This window comes from Ochotona princeps, chromosome 5 (assembly GCF_030435755.1).
Source record: "Ochotona princeps isolate mOchPri1 chromosome 5, mOchPri1.hap1, whole genome shotgun sequence".
Lineage (NCBI taxonomy): Eukaryota > Metazoa > Chordata > Mammalia > Lagomorpha > Ochotonidae > Ochotona > Ochotona princeps.
In genome coordinates this window covers 68,216,127-68,231,383 of record NC_080836.1, presented here as the reverse complement: position 1 = coordinate 68,231,383, position 15,257 = coordinate 68,216,127, and the positions used below count along the sequence as shown (strand labels likewise).

Genomic DNA, 15,257 nt, shown 5'->3' with positions numbered 1-15,257 from the left:
TTTTGCTGAAAAAAAAAAAAGGTACAAATGGAATGTGGCTGGTTTTAGGTGCACCCTGAGCAGAGGTGAACAGGAGAGACCTGATGTTCTACAAGGCATTTCACACAGAGGTCACATAGCAAGAACGCTCTGTATGTTCAGAAATTCCAGTTCACTCTGGAGATTACCATGTATTAGAGCACCTGGTCTCAACCTCGACAGGAATCACCTGGGAGCTTTTAAACACAATGCCAGGTTACCACCCCCAGAGGAAGAGGTAACATGGGCACTGCCTGGACATCTAAATTCCAACACGCAGCTGTTGGAAAACCAAGGACATGGGATTATTTCTCCGCAGAGGAAGAGCAGCCTTTAGAAACCCAGGCTTCCAGTTGGCTAAAGTGCCAAGAGAAACAATGGGACAACCTGCAGAAGGCAGGCCTGCTCCATACAAGAGCCTCAAGACAAGCAAGTCAAGTGGGAAATCCTCCTGGGATGCTGAGGGATATTACACCTGCTGTAAAGGTAAAGGATGCGTTGCTGGGAACATCTTATTTCTGATCAGGTGTGCAGCAAACACAAGGCTCCGGTACGCTGATTAGAGCTTCCCAGGTCCCCAGGAGGCTGTCTTCCAGGAGAAGACAATGAGTGGCAGGGCTGAGAGTAAGCTCCGAGCAGACAAGGCTTGGCAAGTACTGGAATCTGGATCATATCACACACTCAATAAATACCAAAGAAATGACTCAAACTCCTCAGAAGGCATAGCTCGGTTTTCTTCAAGTGCACTAAGGGCCTTACTTTCCCAAAGAGTTTAGTAAATGCCGGAAGACAAAGTTAGAGGATACTCCATCATCACACCACTAATCCCATTAAAACGTTTTCGTGTACTGTGATAGGATAGTAAGTGCTTGCCTACTGGCTGAAGAGCAACCAAGTCTTTTCCTGGAAAAATTAAAATCAGTTTCTTTGACTTCAGAAGTATTGCTGAGTGTATTTTTTGCTTCCAACTTCTAGTGAAATCCCTGCTTACCACCTACCCTGCCCAGGAACCCATTTAGATTTGGTCCAGCAGAGTGCGAGTTGAGAAATCTGTTTTCCTGCCAATTGTAAAGAATGACTTTGAAATTGTGCCTTCTTAATGAAGGCACCCTGAGGTCTTGCTAGAAAGAATCCTGGCATGATTTCTGAGTATACTCAGGCAGATCTCTTCACTCACAGAGCCCATTCCTTCCCTGTGTGGCTTCTACCACCAGCAGATCCCGTGCTGAGAGCTGTGTGCTGGGGTGTCATGGGCAACAGGTGCCAAAGCACACACACAGGAGGTTGCCAATGCCACTCAGTTGGGTTTCAAGTAATGACAGAGCCAGAAAAATCGGGGTAGTCTGGAACTTTTCCCGTTTCCAGGTATTGGCAGAAATTTGAGGAGAAAAATTAAGAGATGGCACTCTAATGCTTAGTTAAGAAAGAAAAACAGCAGTGGAAACTGCAGGAGGCCCAAGGTTTCAGTTCCAGGTATCCTACTTCATAGTTCCAGGTATCCCACTTTGGGATAGTTTCTTGACCTTCACTTCAGGTCCCACAACATGGGAACACTGGGATAGCTACTTCCTGACCTTCTGCCAACTCAGACAAAACACAACTACTATCACCATGCTGGCATAGTCGGTCTTCTGTAAACATTGAGCACTAGCTAGTAAATACAGGACATAAAGGAGGGAGAAAACACAGCATCATAGAAACGAATGCTGTAAGAGAAAGCCATTTGCTAGAAAGACCTGGTTTAGCTAAGAAGAACGCACTGCTGTTTTCTCTGGTTCTGAAACTTCAACTTTTTAAATATATAAATTCTCCATGTAGTCATTTTGGGCAGGGCTTACTTGTGGGAAAGAATTAAAATTGATTCATCATTTTCTAACATTCCTAAAACAAGAATAAGTGTTTTAATAGGTCCTTAGAACTGCTTCTAAATGTCAGTTAGCAAGGGAGTGGATAGGAAATTTTGATATAAATATGTAATGTTGAAATAATTTATAACAAGCATGGAGTCTTTTTTTAAAAATTCATTATGAATTTTGGCAGAAATTTGCAAAAGAATTCATTATCACAAGATCCCAACTGGGTGGACCTGAATGAGCTGTAGGGACTCTTTCTGAGGCTCTCTGGAAGGCTTATAGAGGCGAGGACCCGACAGCCCTGGGCAGGCCAGTGCTGCTTCCAACTCTGCAGGCTGTACCTTCTTCATGGCACTCACCTGCCCCACATTCCCAACAACCTACACATGGGCAAATGGCCACAGGCATAATGTCCCCGGAACCTGTCAGCCATCTCATACTGAAATTCTAAACTCACAATTCCAACAGTCAAGTACTTATATATTGGGAAAAAAAACAAACAAACAACAACAACAAAAACCTTCTAAACTGCAATGTCTTCAACACTTTCTCTCAGTCCCGAATACACACACATACACACTCTGTGAACCTGCATAAAAGTTAATTGTAGATTCAAAGTTATAAGTCCTTACAACAAATCCCGTCTATGTTTAAGAATGAATTTCCAAAGGCCTCATTTTATAATAGATAGTATAAATATTTTAAGTTTCTTACCTCAAAAATTTCAAAGCCATAAATGTCCAAAACACCCATGACCTTCTTTCTTACTTTTGTCTGTGCCTTTAAAGAAAGTTTAAAGTCATGAGTGAACGTAGGCAGGAAATGAAACACTGCAAACATTTGAGAAGCAGACATACGTTATAAGGTAATTCTTCCCTAGGAAGGTGGCCATGTGAGGTGCTTCTTTTTTAAAATTATGAGATCAGATATTGGGATGGACACTTTCAGAAATCCCAATAACAGATGATTCAAAAAAAGTGTAAGTAGCTCATAATAAATTTTTAACAACAATCAGTACATCGTACAAGAGGGAGTTAGGGCCTTCCAAGCTAATCATCTACTGCAATAAGAAGGTGCTTCAAAAAGCTTTATTTTGACACAAACATATTTGAAATCCATGTGTATTTTTAATGACTCTTAATTATGAACTTTGCAGGCCCTATGTACTCATTCTTTTTTTTTTTTTTTTAAAGAATGTATTAGTATCCAGGGAGTAAAGCAGAACTTTTTAGCCAAGTGTGTACAACTGGTTAGTTAGACACGCTGGGACCTGCACTTGGGGTCCTGGCCATCCCAGTAATTTTGATGTGGCCATGAGGTTCATCCTTAGTGAGATCCAATTCAGGGCAAAAGGAACAAAAGCCCTGGCCAACTTCAGTCTTCCACAAGGCAAGTTCTTGGTAAGGAATAATGGTCATTCATAGCAGTAAGTCATCTGATCATAAAATGATCTGTCTTCAGCGTTAATCTTCACCCTGGGATACTTTTATCTACAACAGATTTCTTGGCTAAAGAGATTCAATACCTTGATGCTTTCATTGATTCGATTTACCAACCATGAAAACAACCTGCTGTAGAGATTTTTAGCCAGAGCATCCCGGGCATAGTAAGCCTGTTAAAAAAAATAGTATAGTTACCATAATGCAGAATTTCAATAAAATAACGAAAATGTTTATTTAAATCACCAAAACTCATTGCAAATTCCCTTTCAGAACCAGTTACTATTATCCTCTGGATAAGCAGTCAAGCTTTGAAAAGAATTAGGAGAATTGTTTATATAAATTATGCTTTTTTCCACATCTCAAGAAATCAATTCTATTGCAAATGTTTTCATCACAGAATATTTATTTCAATGTTATGGAACTGACAAAAGCCAGAGGCAATTTAGAAGTTCAATAATAGATAATAAAATAAATACCCACTGGAAGAGATGTTATGCAATTATCATTAGGTATATGAAATTAATTAATGGAATGGAAATGCTCATTCTATGAAAAAAAAATTTAATCTGTACACTCCATACACCAATAACTAATTTTCCCGAAACTGTACACAGGAATGGAAGCTCAAAGAAAATACATGAACATGGATCTGACTGGTGGTATCTATAAATTATTTTCTTGATTCAACTTCATGTATTTTCTAAAAATCTGTAATGAGCTTTCTTTATAAATTGCCTTATGAAAATAAAACCTTCTTAATGTGTTTTTTTATTTGCTTCTGAGACTATTCAGAACTTCTGGACAAAGAGGCAGGAAACACATGAGGCTCTCTGACCTCTGACTTAGAATCCCAAGGCTGGAGAGTGGCAGTCCAGGTCAGAAGGGCCTACGGATCCTCCCCGGAGCTCAGAGTGAGTGGCAAGGAAGTACCAGAGACTTCAGCCCAGGCTCTGGGGCAAGGCCTGGAGCAAGAGCAGCCTGGGAGGAATCGTGCACGGGTGAAGATAGCCAGAGGTTTTGTGTTGGCTGATTCTCTGTGTGCATGTCACTAATTATTAAGAAGACAGGTCTTCTTAATAATAGTGTATGCTAAGCTACACTAGCATATTTTTATTCTACAAAGACCACAAACTTGTATGTGGATAAACTATCTCCACATATCTTCTTAAAACATTCACTTTCCCAGCAACATAGCACAGCAGAGAAGACAGCACCTTCTCCCTTGGCCTGACACTTCTATGCTAAAATCTTTTTTTCCTACATCCTAGGCAGCTATTCCAAATAGAACTGGAAAATACACCTAGAGATTGGCCAAAGGGGTTAAAAACAGGAGGGGAGCAGCACACCTGTGTGACCCCATAGTTGACAGGCCCGTGTAAGGTTAAAACAGAGAAAGAAGCCAAAACCTCATTTACACGTGCATCCTTTCCTCAATACCTTTTCTTCTGGTTTTCCCTTTGTCTTTCTATGTCAATTATTGAAGGGGCTTTCTCTGATACTATCTGACAAGCTGATGAGGCTATATTATTTCTCAACCCTTTCTCCTTTCTTGTGAATTCAAGTTATCTCAGATAAACACACAATCTCCAAACACCACCTATCATAAATAAGCCCTTTTCGTCTTAATGTCACATGGCTCTTTCAGTTGCATGCTATCTGCTTCCAACAAACCACCATCTCATTAGTCAACGGATGCAACAAATGACAACTTGATCTGGTACACACAGCCAACATGAATCTTTGCTTCCTCCAAGCAAACCTTTATGACAAATGTTTCAAACTTAACCCTTCCAGGGATTGTGTGATAGAAACGACTAGAAAGTGTTGGATCTCTGAAGGTTGGGGAATACTGGCTGGGAGAGAAAGGCAATACAATTTCAAATCTAAAAGGCGAACAGGAGAAAAAAATTGCCTTTGGGACAAATTAGTCTGCTGAGCCATATCTGGCCCCAGAGGCTGCCAGCTTACTACTGCTCACTGCTGGGGTACAGTTCCTGCTACCTGACCACCAGTCATCTCCTAGAAAGCGGAAAGGGCAGCAGAGTTCCCTCTCATTTAGGGATCATGAATCAGATGAGAGACGTCACCAGGACTGATTCACTACCTCATGCTCTTTCAAAAAAATCTATTTATTTGAAAGTCAGAATTATGCAGAAGGATGGAGAGAAAGGTCCACCATCCACTGGTTCACTCCTTAAATGGCATCCACAGGTAGGGCTGGGCCAGGCTCAAACCAGGAGCCTAGAGCTTCTTCTGGGTCTGCCATAGGGGTGGCAGGGACCCAAACACTAAGGCCAGGTTCTGCTGCATTTCCAGGCACATTAGCAGGCAGCCAGATTGGAAGTGGAGCAGCTGAGTCTTACACAGGAACCCATAAGTGATGCTTAACTGCAGCACCTTAACCAGAGAGGCCTAGATTGTGGCATCAGTGCCTCAGATTCTAAGCAAACTATGACTACACTTCTGCGGCTCTGAGGGGTTCTCCCAGGAACATCCCAGCCCGACTCTGCCTCGGAGGAGGTGAGGTTGGGAACAGTGTGTGCTGAGCAAGGCGGAGGCCCGTGGAGGCTCCAACTCCCTCGCAGAGTTTATGCTGGAGCTGGGGAGCTCAACCTCACACAGAAACAATCAGGGAGACAGCAGAGCCAAACTACAGAGCAAAAACTGGTTCCCTGAAGTGGGACCTGGTTTCTCCCTGACCAAGGGCAGGGAGCAGCGATGCAGAGCCTGGGAGGCAGAAAGAATGAGTGATGATCGCAGTGTAGAGCAAACAGGAGCAAAGGCACCAGGTAAAATAGATACGGCATTTGGGGACTCCTAAGGAATAAACGGAGAAAAGCAGGTGTGTGTAGCCAGATTACAGAGGGCCTTGGGGAACAAGGAGAAAGTTATCTAGAAGCAGCTGAATGATAAGCCTGGTCTTGAGTTTCCATTATTTCAATATTAGTCATCCTATTGGGCAAAGCTCTAAATGCCTTGGGGAAAATGAGGCATGGGTCAGTAAAGACGATGCTGGGGCCTAAGAATTGAAACTATGAGGAAAGGCTAATAAAATAATCACTTCTCCTAGGAACCAAAACCCAGCAGCCAACAACACTGGTAGAACTAGGTACTCTGAATCCTACATTAAAACAGACACACATAAACCCTTGGGTAAGGTGCCGAAATCAAGGCTCTCAAGGTAAATTCTTTTATGCCAAAGGCTAAAATAAAATAAGACAAAATAAAAGAGTTTGACATGATGATGGGATGTGACTCAAATAAGTCTGTAAAAGTAAAAAGTATATGGGTCTCATTTCTAGAGGATACCTAGATAGTAAAAACAAAACATACATACATATATATATATATATATATATATATATATATATATATATAATCTCTTCCGAAATACATACATCCCTAAAGGGCTCTCCTAAAGAACATGAATTCTTCACGTACCATCATTTTTTAAAAGATTTATGTGAAAGGCAGAGCTAGGGGCAGCACACACACACACATACGCACAGATTTTTTTGTCCACTGGTACTCCCCCATGGCCATGCTGGCCAGCCCAAAGCCAAGAGCCCAGAATGCCATCTGGGTTGCTCACATGGGTGGCAAAAGCTCAAGTACTTGGGCTACCTTCTGCTGCCTTTTCAGGTATGTGAACAGGAAGCTGGACCAGATGATAGTATTGCAGGTGGCAGCTTAACTTGCTGTTCCACAGTGCCAGCAACCCTATCATTGTTTTTCCAATCTGATCACTGAAGACATCCAAACAGGGAGGTTCTCAAGAGGTGATTCAGCATCAGCACTAGCAGCGCCATCTTTCAACTTCACACGAGTGTGAATTTGCTAGTCCTACCCCAGACCCCACGGAACCACCACACTGAAGGCAGAGCTCTCGCCAGTGGATTCTGCTGCATGTCAAGCTGAAGGGCCATAGCTGTGGACTTTCTCCCCTTTAATCTAAGGTTAATCTTTCAGCTACATTCTTTGAATCATCTTCATATTACTAAAGCTGTGGCAAAGCTTAATCAATCCTATTAATGATACATGCTCTAATGGGGCTTTCCTTGTTTTTGAAATCCTTTTTTTTTTTTTTTTTTTTAAAGATTTATTCATTTTATTACAGTCAGATATACAGAGGAGGAGAGACAGAGAGGAAGATCTTCCATCCGATGATTCACTCCCCAAGTGAGCCGCAACGGGCCGGTGCGCGCCAATCCGAAGCCGGGAACCTGGAACCTCTTCCGGGTCTCCCATGCGGGTGCAGTGTCCCAATGCATTGGGCCGTCCTCAACTGCTTTCCCAGGCCACAAGCAGGGAGCTGGATGGGAAGTGGCGCTGCCGGGATAAGAACCGGCGCCCATATGGGATCCCGGGGCGTTCAAGGCGAGGACTTTAGCCGCTAGGCCACGCCGCCGGGCCCTTGAAATCCTTTTGAAAGAGAATTATGGACACAAACACACGCAGAAAGAGAGAGAGAGAGAGAACGAACAAGAGAGAGCGCAAGCATGTTCATCCGCTGGTTCATTCCCCAAATGGCCACGATGGCTGAAGCTAGGAGCTTTTTCCTGATCTCCCAGGTGGGGTGGGTCCAGGGCCTCCAGCTTCCACTGCTTTCTCAGGATTGTTAGTATGGGGTTGGATCAGAAGTGGATCAAGGACTCAAACAGGCACCCATGTGTGATGTCAGCACTGAAGGCTGTGCCTTTACCAACTACATCACAGTGCCAGTCCTACTTTTTCATTATTTTGATTCAGGATGCTTTCTGTCCTTTCTCTGTACCTAAATCCTTCAATGCTCTCTGTGATGGCTTCCTTCAGCCCTTACTTCCCTCCTAATAACAATGTATGTTGGAGGCTCAAGCTGTGCCATAAGTCAATCACTCTCGGTAATCTGAATTACGAGACTAACCTGGACAGATGTGGCAGTAGAGGCAGTAACCAAGGAGGAAAGACACGCAACAGTTACTGCTACAAATCCAACTTTCACACACAGAGTTACGGCATTTGCCACAGCAAAACAAACCCCCCCAACTTAAGAAATCAGTGTTGAAACAAAGTGAAGGACTTTCAGGGTTGGGAGGAAAGCCCTGCTGAGAGCGAGGGCCTAGCTTCCCAGCTCCTGTGTTCTGGAGGCTGAAAGCTACTTACAAGGAGAATGAGTCAACAGAACACAGCTGGACCAAACAGGCCAGGGTGGGCCAAGTCCTAAAGCAGTCACCTCCCTGGCCCAGATCAGCACTGACTGGGAAAATCCCCAACACAGAGGACAGGGCTTTCTGTTGCAAAGGCTCCAGAAGCTGCCAGCATATGCAGGCATCCACCTAAACAGTCACCTGTTTAACCTGAACCAAAAGAAGAGAAGCAGGCTGCTCTAATTCGGGTCTTAGAAAGGTGCTGTTGGTTTCCACGTGCAAGACACAAAGCTTCAACAAGCAAAGCATGGCCATCAGTTGGCCATGTGACCACCAACTGGCTTTTCCAAATCGGTGACCTCCACTTTTCCAGTTTCTGTGCCCCAGATTCTGGGACACTCTTGACTCCTAAACCAGGCATCAGGCATCGACCCATCCTGTGGACTCTCTTCGCAATACGTGCAGAGTGTGCCACCTTCTCCCTCACTCCACAGCCACCACCTGCTCCAAGTCATCATCTCTGGGTTAGCACTTGTCTCCTTGCAGTTTCCTACTCCTCTTCCTCCGTGCTCCACACTGCAACCACAGCAGTCCTGGGAGCTACGAGGCTGACCACGCCATTCCAACCCTTCTTTCCCACTCCCAGGAGCTCCCCTACTCTACCTTTTCTCTTTGCCCACTGCATTTACCACGGGTTCAAGCTTACTGTATCATTTTCCTTCTGAATTGCTATCTAGGACCACTGCCAGGATTTTCAGTTCAATGAAGGCAAGAGATCCTTATCTGATTAGCCTACCACATTTATAAATGCCCAAAACACGGCACAAAACAAGTTTTTATTTACAGCACTATTCAAAAAAATAGCAGACACTTGGAGCAAACTGCGTGCACTGTGATTTACCCACCTGAGCCACATTCAGTGTTGTTGAAACTTTCTCCTGCTTGGCCTCAACTGTTCGGAAACTGAATGCTCGTTCTAGGACTGACTGATCAATGCTGGTCAATTCGCAAATTTCTTTGAGTTCTGTTGGCAGGGGAGGGAGGGAAAGACACAAAACATGATGATATTTACGCTGCCAACAATCACTCTTATGACTGGGGCTGTACTTTCTAGATCGCAGCCAAATGGCCCAGTGTGAGATGTCTAAATCAAAAGACTGAAAATGTAGCAACAAAGGTATTTCTGCTCACTTTTACCGGAAAGCTTTCAAACCAATGAACACAAGGCAGGCGTTTTCCTTTCTAGTTTAAAAACCGGGCAGATGTTCAAAGCAGCTTCCTACAAGGAGTCGAGTCTTCACGGACTCACCATTCTTGTCCTTTATTTTGCTTTCATCTAAGCCATTCACTCGCGATTCAGGCTTGAACTCAATGTTTCCCAGTTTCAACACAGCTGCCACCACCTCCAGGACAGACTCGGCTTCATGATCCATAAAACCAACAATCTGCATGGCATTCTGGGGAGGCAGGAAAAAAAAACACCTGTTTTCTTCTGCAGTCTTAATTATTTTTTTAATGAGCCATACTACAGATTTATTTCAGCAGAGAGGGCCTGATAAGACAAAGCATTGGCTTATCTAGTGTCCTAAAACGGGGATTGAAGGAGTGCTCGGGGTACGGCAGGAGCATCCTCCACTGGCAGTGCTAAGAGGAAGACAGGCATGTGGCAGGCCAGGGGCAGAGCTTTAAGTTTCTGCCACCACCTCAACCACGGCAGTTCAGTTTGTGCATATGCATGGGGTGCGTTTGTTGTTTCACACTGGGGTTCTGGTACAAGCAGGAACACACCCAAACAAAACACTTTTGTAACCCTCCAAGGGGCAGGGAGAAAAAAAAAAACCCTGATTTATCTTACATGTGAGAAAAATCCTAGTTTACAAAGCTGAAGAGCCTTGTCCAAAAGACTGTGTTAGCAGGAGACCTACAGTCATTCATGAACTTTCATGAGAAATCAGTTCTAGGCAGAGTGGTCATAGATAGGACCGATCTTGGACGCAAACCTTCTACAGAGCCATGTTCAGGAATTTTCAGGCTATTGTTTCCACATGAGGCTGTTCATCCAGGTTTAAAGTGACATAGTCTTAGGAAAATGCTTCCTTTGTGAGCACAGCCAGTTTTTATCCCTCCTTCTTACTGATTAGGTCACAGCAATGGGAGTAATGGATGTTTTCTTGATTCAGAAAAATTTCAAACAGAGAAAAGTAGAGACAGCAGGGAAAAGATCCTGCAGGTGCTTCACATTCAGCCCAAGTGATGAGCTGATGTCAATCTTGTTTTATCTGTGAGCCCAGCTACTCCCCTTCCTCCCTCGCCACAGCCCCAGCTGCCACACTTGGAAGTAAATCCCGGTTACCATACCATGGGACAATAGGAGTCATTTTCAAAGTGTGTGCCGCATCAAGCCAGAAAACAGAGCATTGCTCAAAAATCATTTCTTCTCTAATGAATGTGGAATGCTAATCGCTCTGGTTTATACATGAGATTTCTAAAATCGCACAAAAACAGGCTTGTCTGGTTCAGAAATGGTCATGATTTAACCTGATCCAAGAGCAGTTTTCACACCTGGAAATTAACTCTGGCTATGAAAACAGTGTGAGTTTCAATACAACATTAAGAAAGTCAAACCCCAGGATGCTCGGGTAAGAAAGCGCCTTTTGTGAAATGGTGAAATTATATACTCTAATAAAGCATGGCCTCCCTGACCGCGTGTGATTTTTTTGAGCTGGTAAAAAAATCAAGCTAATAAAAACTTAATAAATTCTTGTGTAACTCTTAAACCTTTGGGGGCATCAATTACACTTTAAAGAAAACTGAGAACTGTTACCAGTTCCAATTAAGCCTCAAGTGTTACCCGTAGAAAAGCCTAAGGAAAGCACTCCATCTTACCCTAACGGTTCTGAAATTCGCTGCGTCGTCCACTCCATTTACTATGGCGGAGTCCAAACTCAGGTAGTTGTATCTGCTGAAATCCCGCTCAAGTTTAAGTTTATCTAATAAATCATACATACAAATGGGTAAGTGGCTCCAATAAATTTAATCACCTTTAATAAATCTCATTCCCTTAAACCTTCAGATGTTTACATAATGACTCATCAGACCAGAAACAGATCCCCAAATATCAAAAACATTTTCCTAAAATCATCTATCACCATTTTACCTATGCCACACCCTGTTAATTAGCATTCATTTTTATTGAGCTATGCCTTTTCTATGTTTTTACAGCATAAAATGTTTCTGATGTATTATTTCATAACGTATGGTGTCTACCTGATGACCACTTACTCACCATTGGATCTATGAGTCCATGCATTTGATTCCATCTATTTATAATAATACAAATAGAACAGTGGCAAACATCTTCATAAAAGTTCTATTTTGCATTCATGTGACTTATCTTGTTGGGATATATTCCAACAAGCAGTGTGACTGGCTGGCAGGCTCTAACCATGCTGTGACTCTTAGCCCGGGCTGTTAATTGCACCCTTAGAAAGTGGTCCTTACTTTGAACTGATTCCCACCGATTCTAAGGATTCAGGGACAACTGTCAGCTTTACTGTACTTACTGTCTCTTGCTAACATATGTACATTGCTAATAAGAATTAACATTGTTATGCATAGCATTGTTATGTTCAGTGTTGTTTCATCTGGTGATTATTAATGAAAATGATTTCCCCCAAGTGCCTTCAACTCTCCATATTTCCATAACCTCTTCTATGAACTATGTACTCAATAGTCTTCAGCATTCAGTTGTTGACTACACGATGCTACCCTCGTGGGTCTATATTAATTTGCGAGCCTATCCAAAGCCGGGGTTTTATCTCGTGCCAGCTGCCAATGTCTCCCCACTGGCTTTGATCTTCCTAAGCCATGTGTTGTTATATGATTGTGCTCGCTTACTTCTCCTGAGTTTTCTCTTTCCAAGTCAACATTACACTCCTCGATTTCACCTTCTGAATTTGTGATGAGTAGCTCCTCCAACATTTAGTTCACTCAACTGTTCAGAGACACCATTATCTAGTAAGGTTCAGGGATATCCAACTAGATACCCCTGGGTGTGTGGTAGGAGCCGACAAACCACGTTCTTTACCTTGGGCAGTCACTGAAGATTTTTAAGAAGGAAGAGGAAAAGCATATGGGACAAACAGTTAAGGAGAATGCCAGAGAAAATTCTGTGAGGATGCAAATTAAGACACGGCAACAGGAACTCACTGAGGAGCTCTTCAGAGGCACCAGAGAGCAGCTGATAGAACACGTGGAAGTTGCGCTCGCCTCTGGGCTGCTTGACCACTCGAGATTTCTCTAAGAGATCTAGGGAAAAGAGAATTAAGCCATAGCATAGTATCCATTTTATGTCAAGTTCATCAGGGTCTCCCCTCGTGGCTTTCTTGCTCATTTTCTATGAATAGTAAAAGAAACTATATTTGCAGTTTTATTTTCAGCCAAAAAGCACAACTCAAAATCACCAAAATTCACCCAAAGTTATTTATTTCAATGTAATCAGGCATTTGAAATTTTTTAAATATAAAGAACAGATGTTACACATTCATAGTAAAGCTCCAAGAAGACCATGACACTTCCCCCCCTCCCTTCTCAACAGCATTTGCAGTCATAATTTTCACCTAAACATAGAATACACAAAACAATTTCCTTTTGACAAGCTAACTAAAATCTGCAGTTTTCTTTTCAGATTATTTGAAAGGTACAGTAACAGAGGGAAAAAGTGGGAAAGAAAGAGAGAGAGATCTTTCATGCTTTATTTCACTCCCCAAGTGTCCACAATAGCCAGGACTGGACCAGGCAAAGCTAGGAACTCCACTTCGATTTCCCTCAGAGGTGACACGAACCAAATACTTGGTCTATCACTTGCTGCTTTTCAGACACATCAGCAGGAAGCTGGACCAGAAATGAGTAACCAGGACTTGAATCAGGCACACTGACATGGGATGCAGATGTTTCAAGCAGCAGCTTAATTCACTGTGCCACAACACCTGCTCTGGCAATATGGTTTTGCTTCAGATTTATTTAACTGAAGGCAGTTATAAAGAAGGAAAAGGGGTAGAGGGAGAGATACAAAGAGAGAAGAGAGAGGAATCTACCATTTCACCGAGTCACTGTTCAAATGGGTTGTGTTGACACTGTCCGAATTCTCTCAACTTCTCACAAGGTATCATTTTAGTGCCGACAACACTGGGAGCACAGGATGTGAGTAACTCAGCTGGTAATTGGTGGAACCAGGATTTGAATGACATCAGCCCACCAGGCACTGAACAGACTCCAGCTCACACCCCCATGCGCCACTGCCCGGGAGAAGTGAAGCTTCTGGGGCTATCTCGAGGTCTTGGAGAACGAACGTTAGCTCTCATTTAAAGGGATTTAGTGTTATTAACAGCATATTTTCTTTGGATCCAGATTATTTTGCATCACATACATGTGAACTCCCATCAAATTTTCAAGAAACAAGAAAAAAGAAAAGAAAGCAGGGAAGGAGATGGAGTGGGAAGACGACAGGGAGAAATGAGTGTGAGTGGCAACATACAACAGACAAGGGAGGACAACGCTTCAGCCTGGAGTCCTCCTCGTCATACACCAGTGACACAAAACGAGGTGTAGACTACACACGAGGCCACATTCAGCTGTAAGGTTTCACATCAGCAAGCACACAACTACATCTGATTGCCAGTGGGGCCAACGTTATCTTTAAATAGGTAAGAAAACGTTGACTTACAAACAAATCCATCAATCTTTGGAAAAATAAAAAGATATGACATGATCTCTCTATGATGGATCCCTGAGCTCATCCTCTTCTGGTTCTAGAATCTACACCTGCACTTGGGGGCTGGACCTTGGGGGCAGGGTTACAGCGTGTAGATCTGAGGAATCAGAGTCATGAGAGCTTGCAAAGACATGAGGTTGTTTGTAAAAACAAAGAAACAGGGTTGTGAGGAAACACAATTAAGTCAGAACAAAAATGCATAAACAAAAATTTAAAGGAACAAGGTATTGTGGATTTTTTTCATTTCCATCTACTGTTTTTACATTGCTAGAGATTTTCAATGTCCGCAAATCATAATGAAGAATTTTTAGAAAAAAGCAAATCGAAATCAGAAAATACAAATGGGATGTAACCTAGAGAAAAAGACTGCAATGTTCATCCAGTCTAAGGAAATAAATGCTTAAATCAGTTCTACAGTACTGACCAGCAGAATAGAAAATAAAACAGGTCAGGATGGAAAAGCAGGACTCACTTTTGTGTCTTTTTACTTGTTTTGCGTATGGACTTCTAGAGGGTTCTAAGAGTATTTAGTATAGTTTCAGACAAAAAGTACCCACAGGGTACGGACAGATTAGTCATTGAGAAGCTAATCTTTACAGGAAATTCCCAAAGTCCAGAAGAAAGTAACTCAACTCCGTGAAAAACAAATAAATGCTACAGTTTACTTCATCCATTCATGCACAAATTCCTTCAATCAGTTCACTGCATGTTCACCCACCATGCGCCAGAAGCCATTTGGGAATGTACCCAGCACCGACTGGGGGAGGAACCCCAAGACCTTCCTCATGCCTGCAAGTTACAGGTATTCCCACACCCCCCACAGCCAACAGCAGAAGCTCTCCGCAAGATGAGGTAACAGGCACTCAGCAGTGAGGAGGGGCAGGAGGGAGGAGGCAGAGTGGCCCCCAAACCCAGGCTCTGCCCCCTTGCCCTAACTCCTGGGCTGCCTTTGACCAGCAGCCTGCTGCCCTCTCCCCTACCGGTGACAACAAACAGCTGCCTGGCTGCACTTCCAGAACCACATCCTAAGAGTAAATTATGGCAC

At 43.1% G+C, this 15,257-nt stretch overlaps 1 protein-coding gene across 4 annotated transcripts in view; it reads right to left on the bottom strand.

The window, feature by feature from the left end:
* Positions 1-15,257, bottom strand: part of MYO1B (myosin IB) — a 173,301-nt gene that overhangs the window by 43,607 nt on the left and 114,437 nt on the right. For all 4 annotated transcript variants that reach the window (XM_058664747.1, XM_058664746.1, XM_058664748.1 and 1 more), the window contains exons 8-13: positions 12,649-12,747; positions 11,326-11,429; positions 9,749-9,896; positions 9,345-9,463; positions 3,397-3,483; positions 2,586-2,651 (exon numbers count right to left, since the gene is read on the bottom strand). In XM_058664747.1, coding sequence (XP_058520730.1) covers positions 2,586-2,651; positions 3,397-3,483; positions 9,345-9,463; positions 9,749-9,896; positions 11,326-11,429; positions 12,649-12,747 — 623 coding nt within the window. The remainder of the gene's footprint in view (positions 1-2,585; positions 2,652-3,396; positions 3,484-9,344; positions 9,464-9,748; positions 9,897-11,325; positions 11,430-12,648; positions 12,748-15,257) is intronic.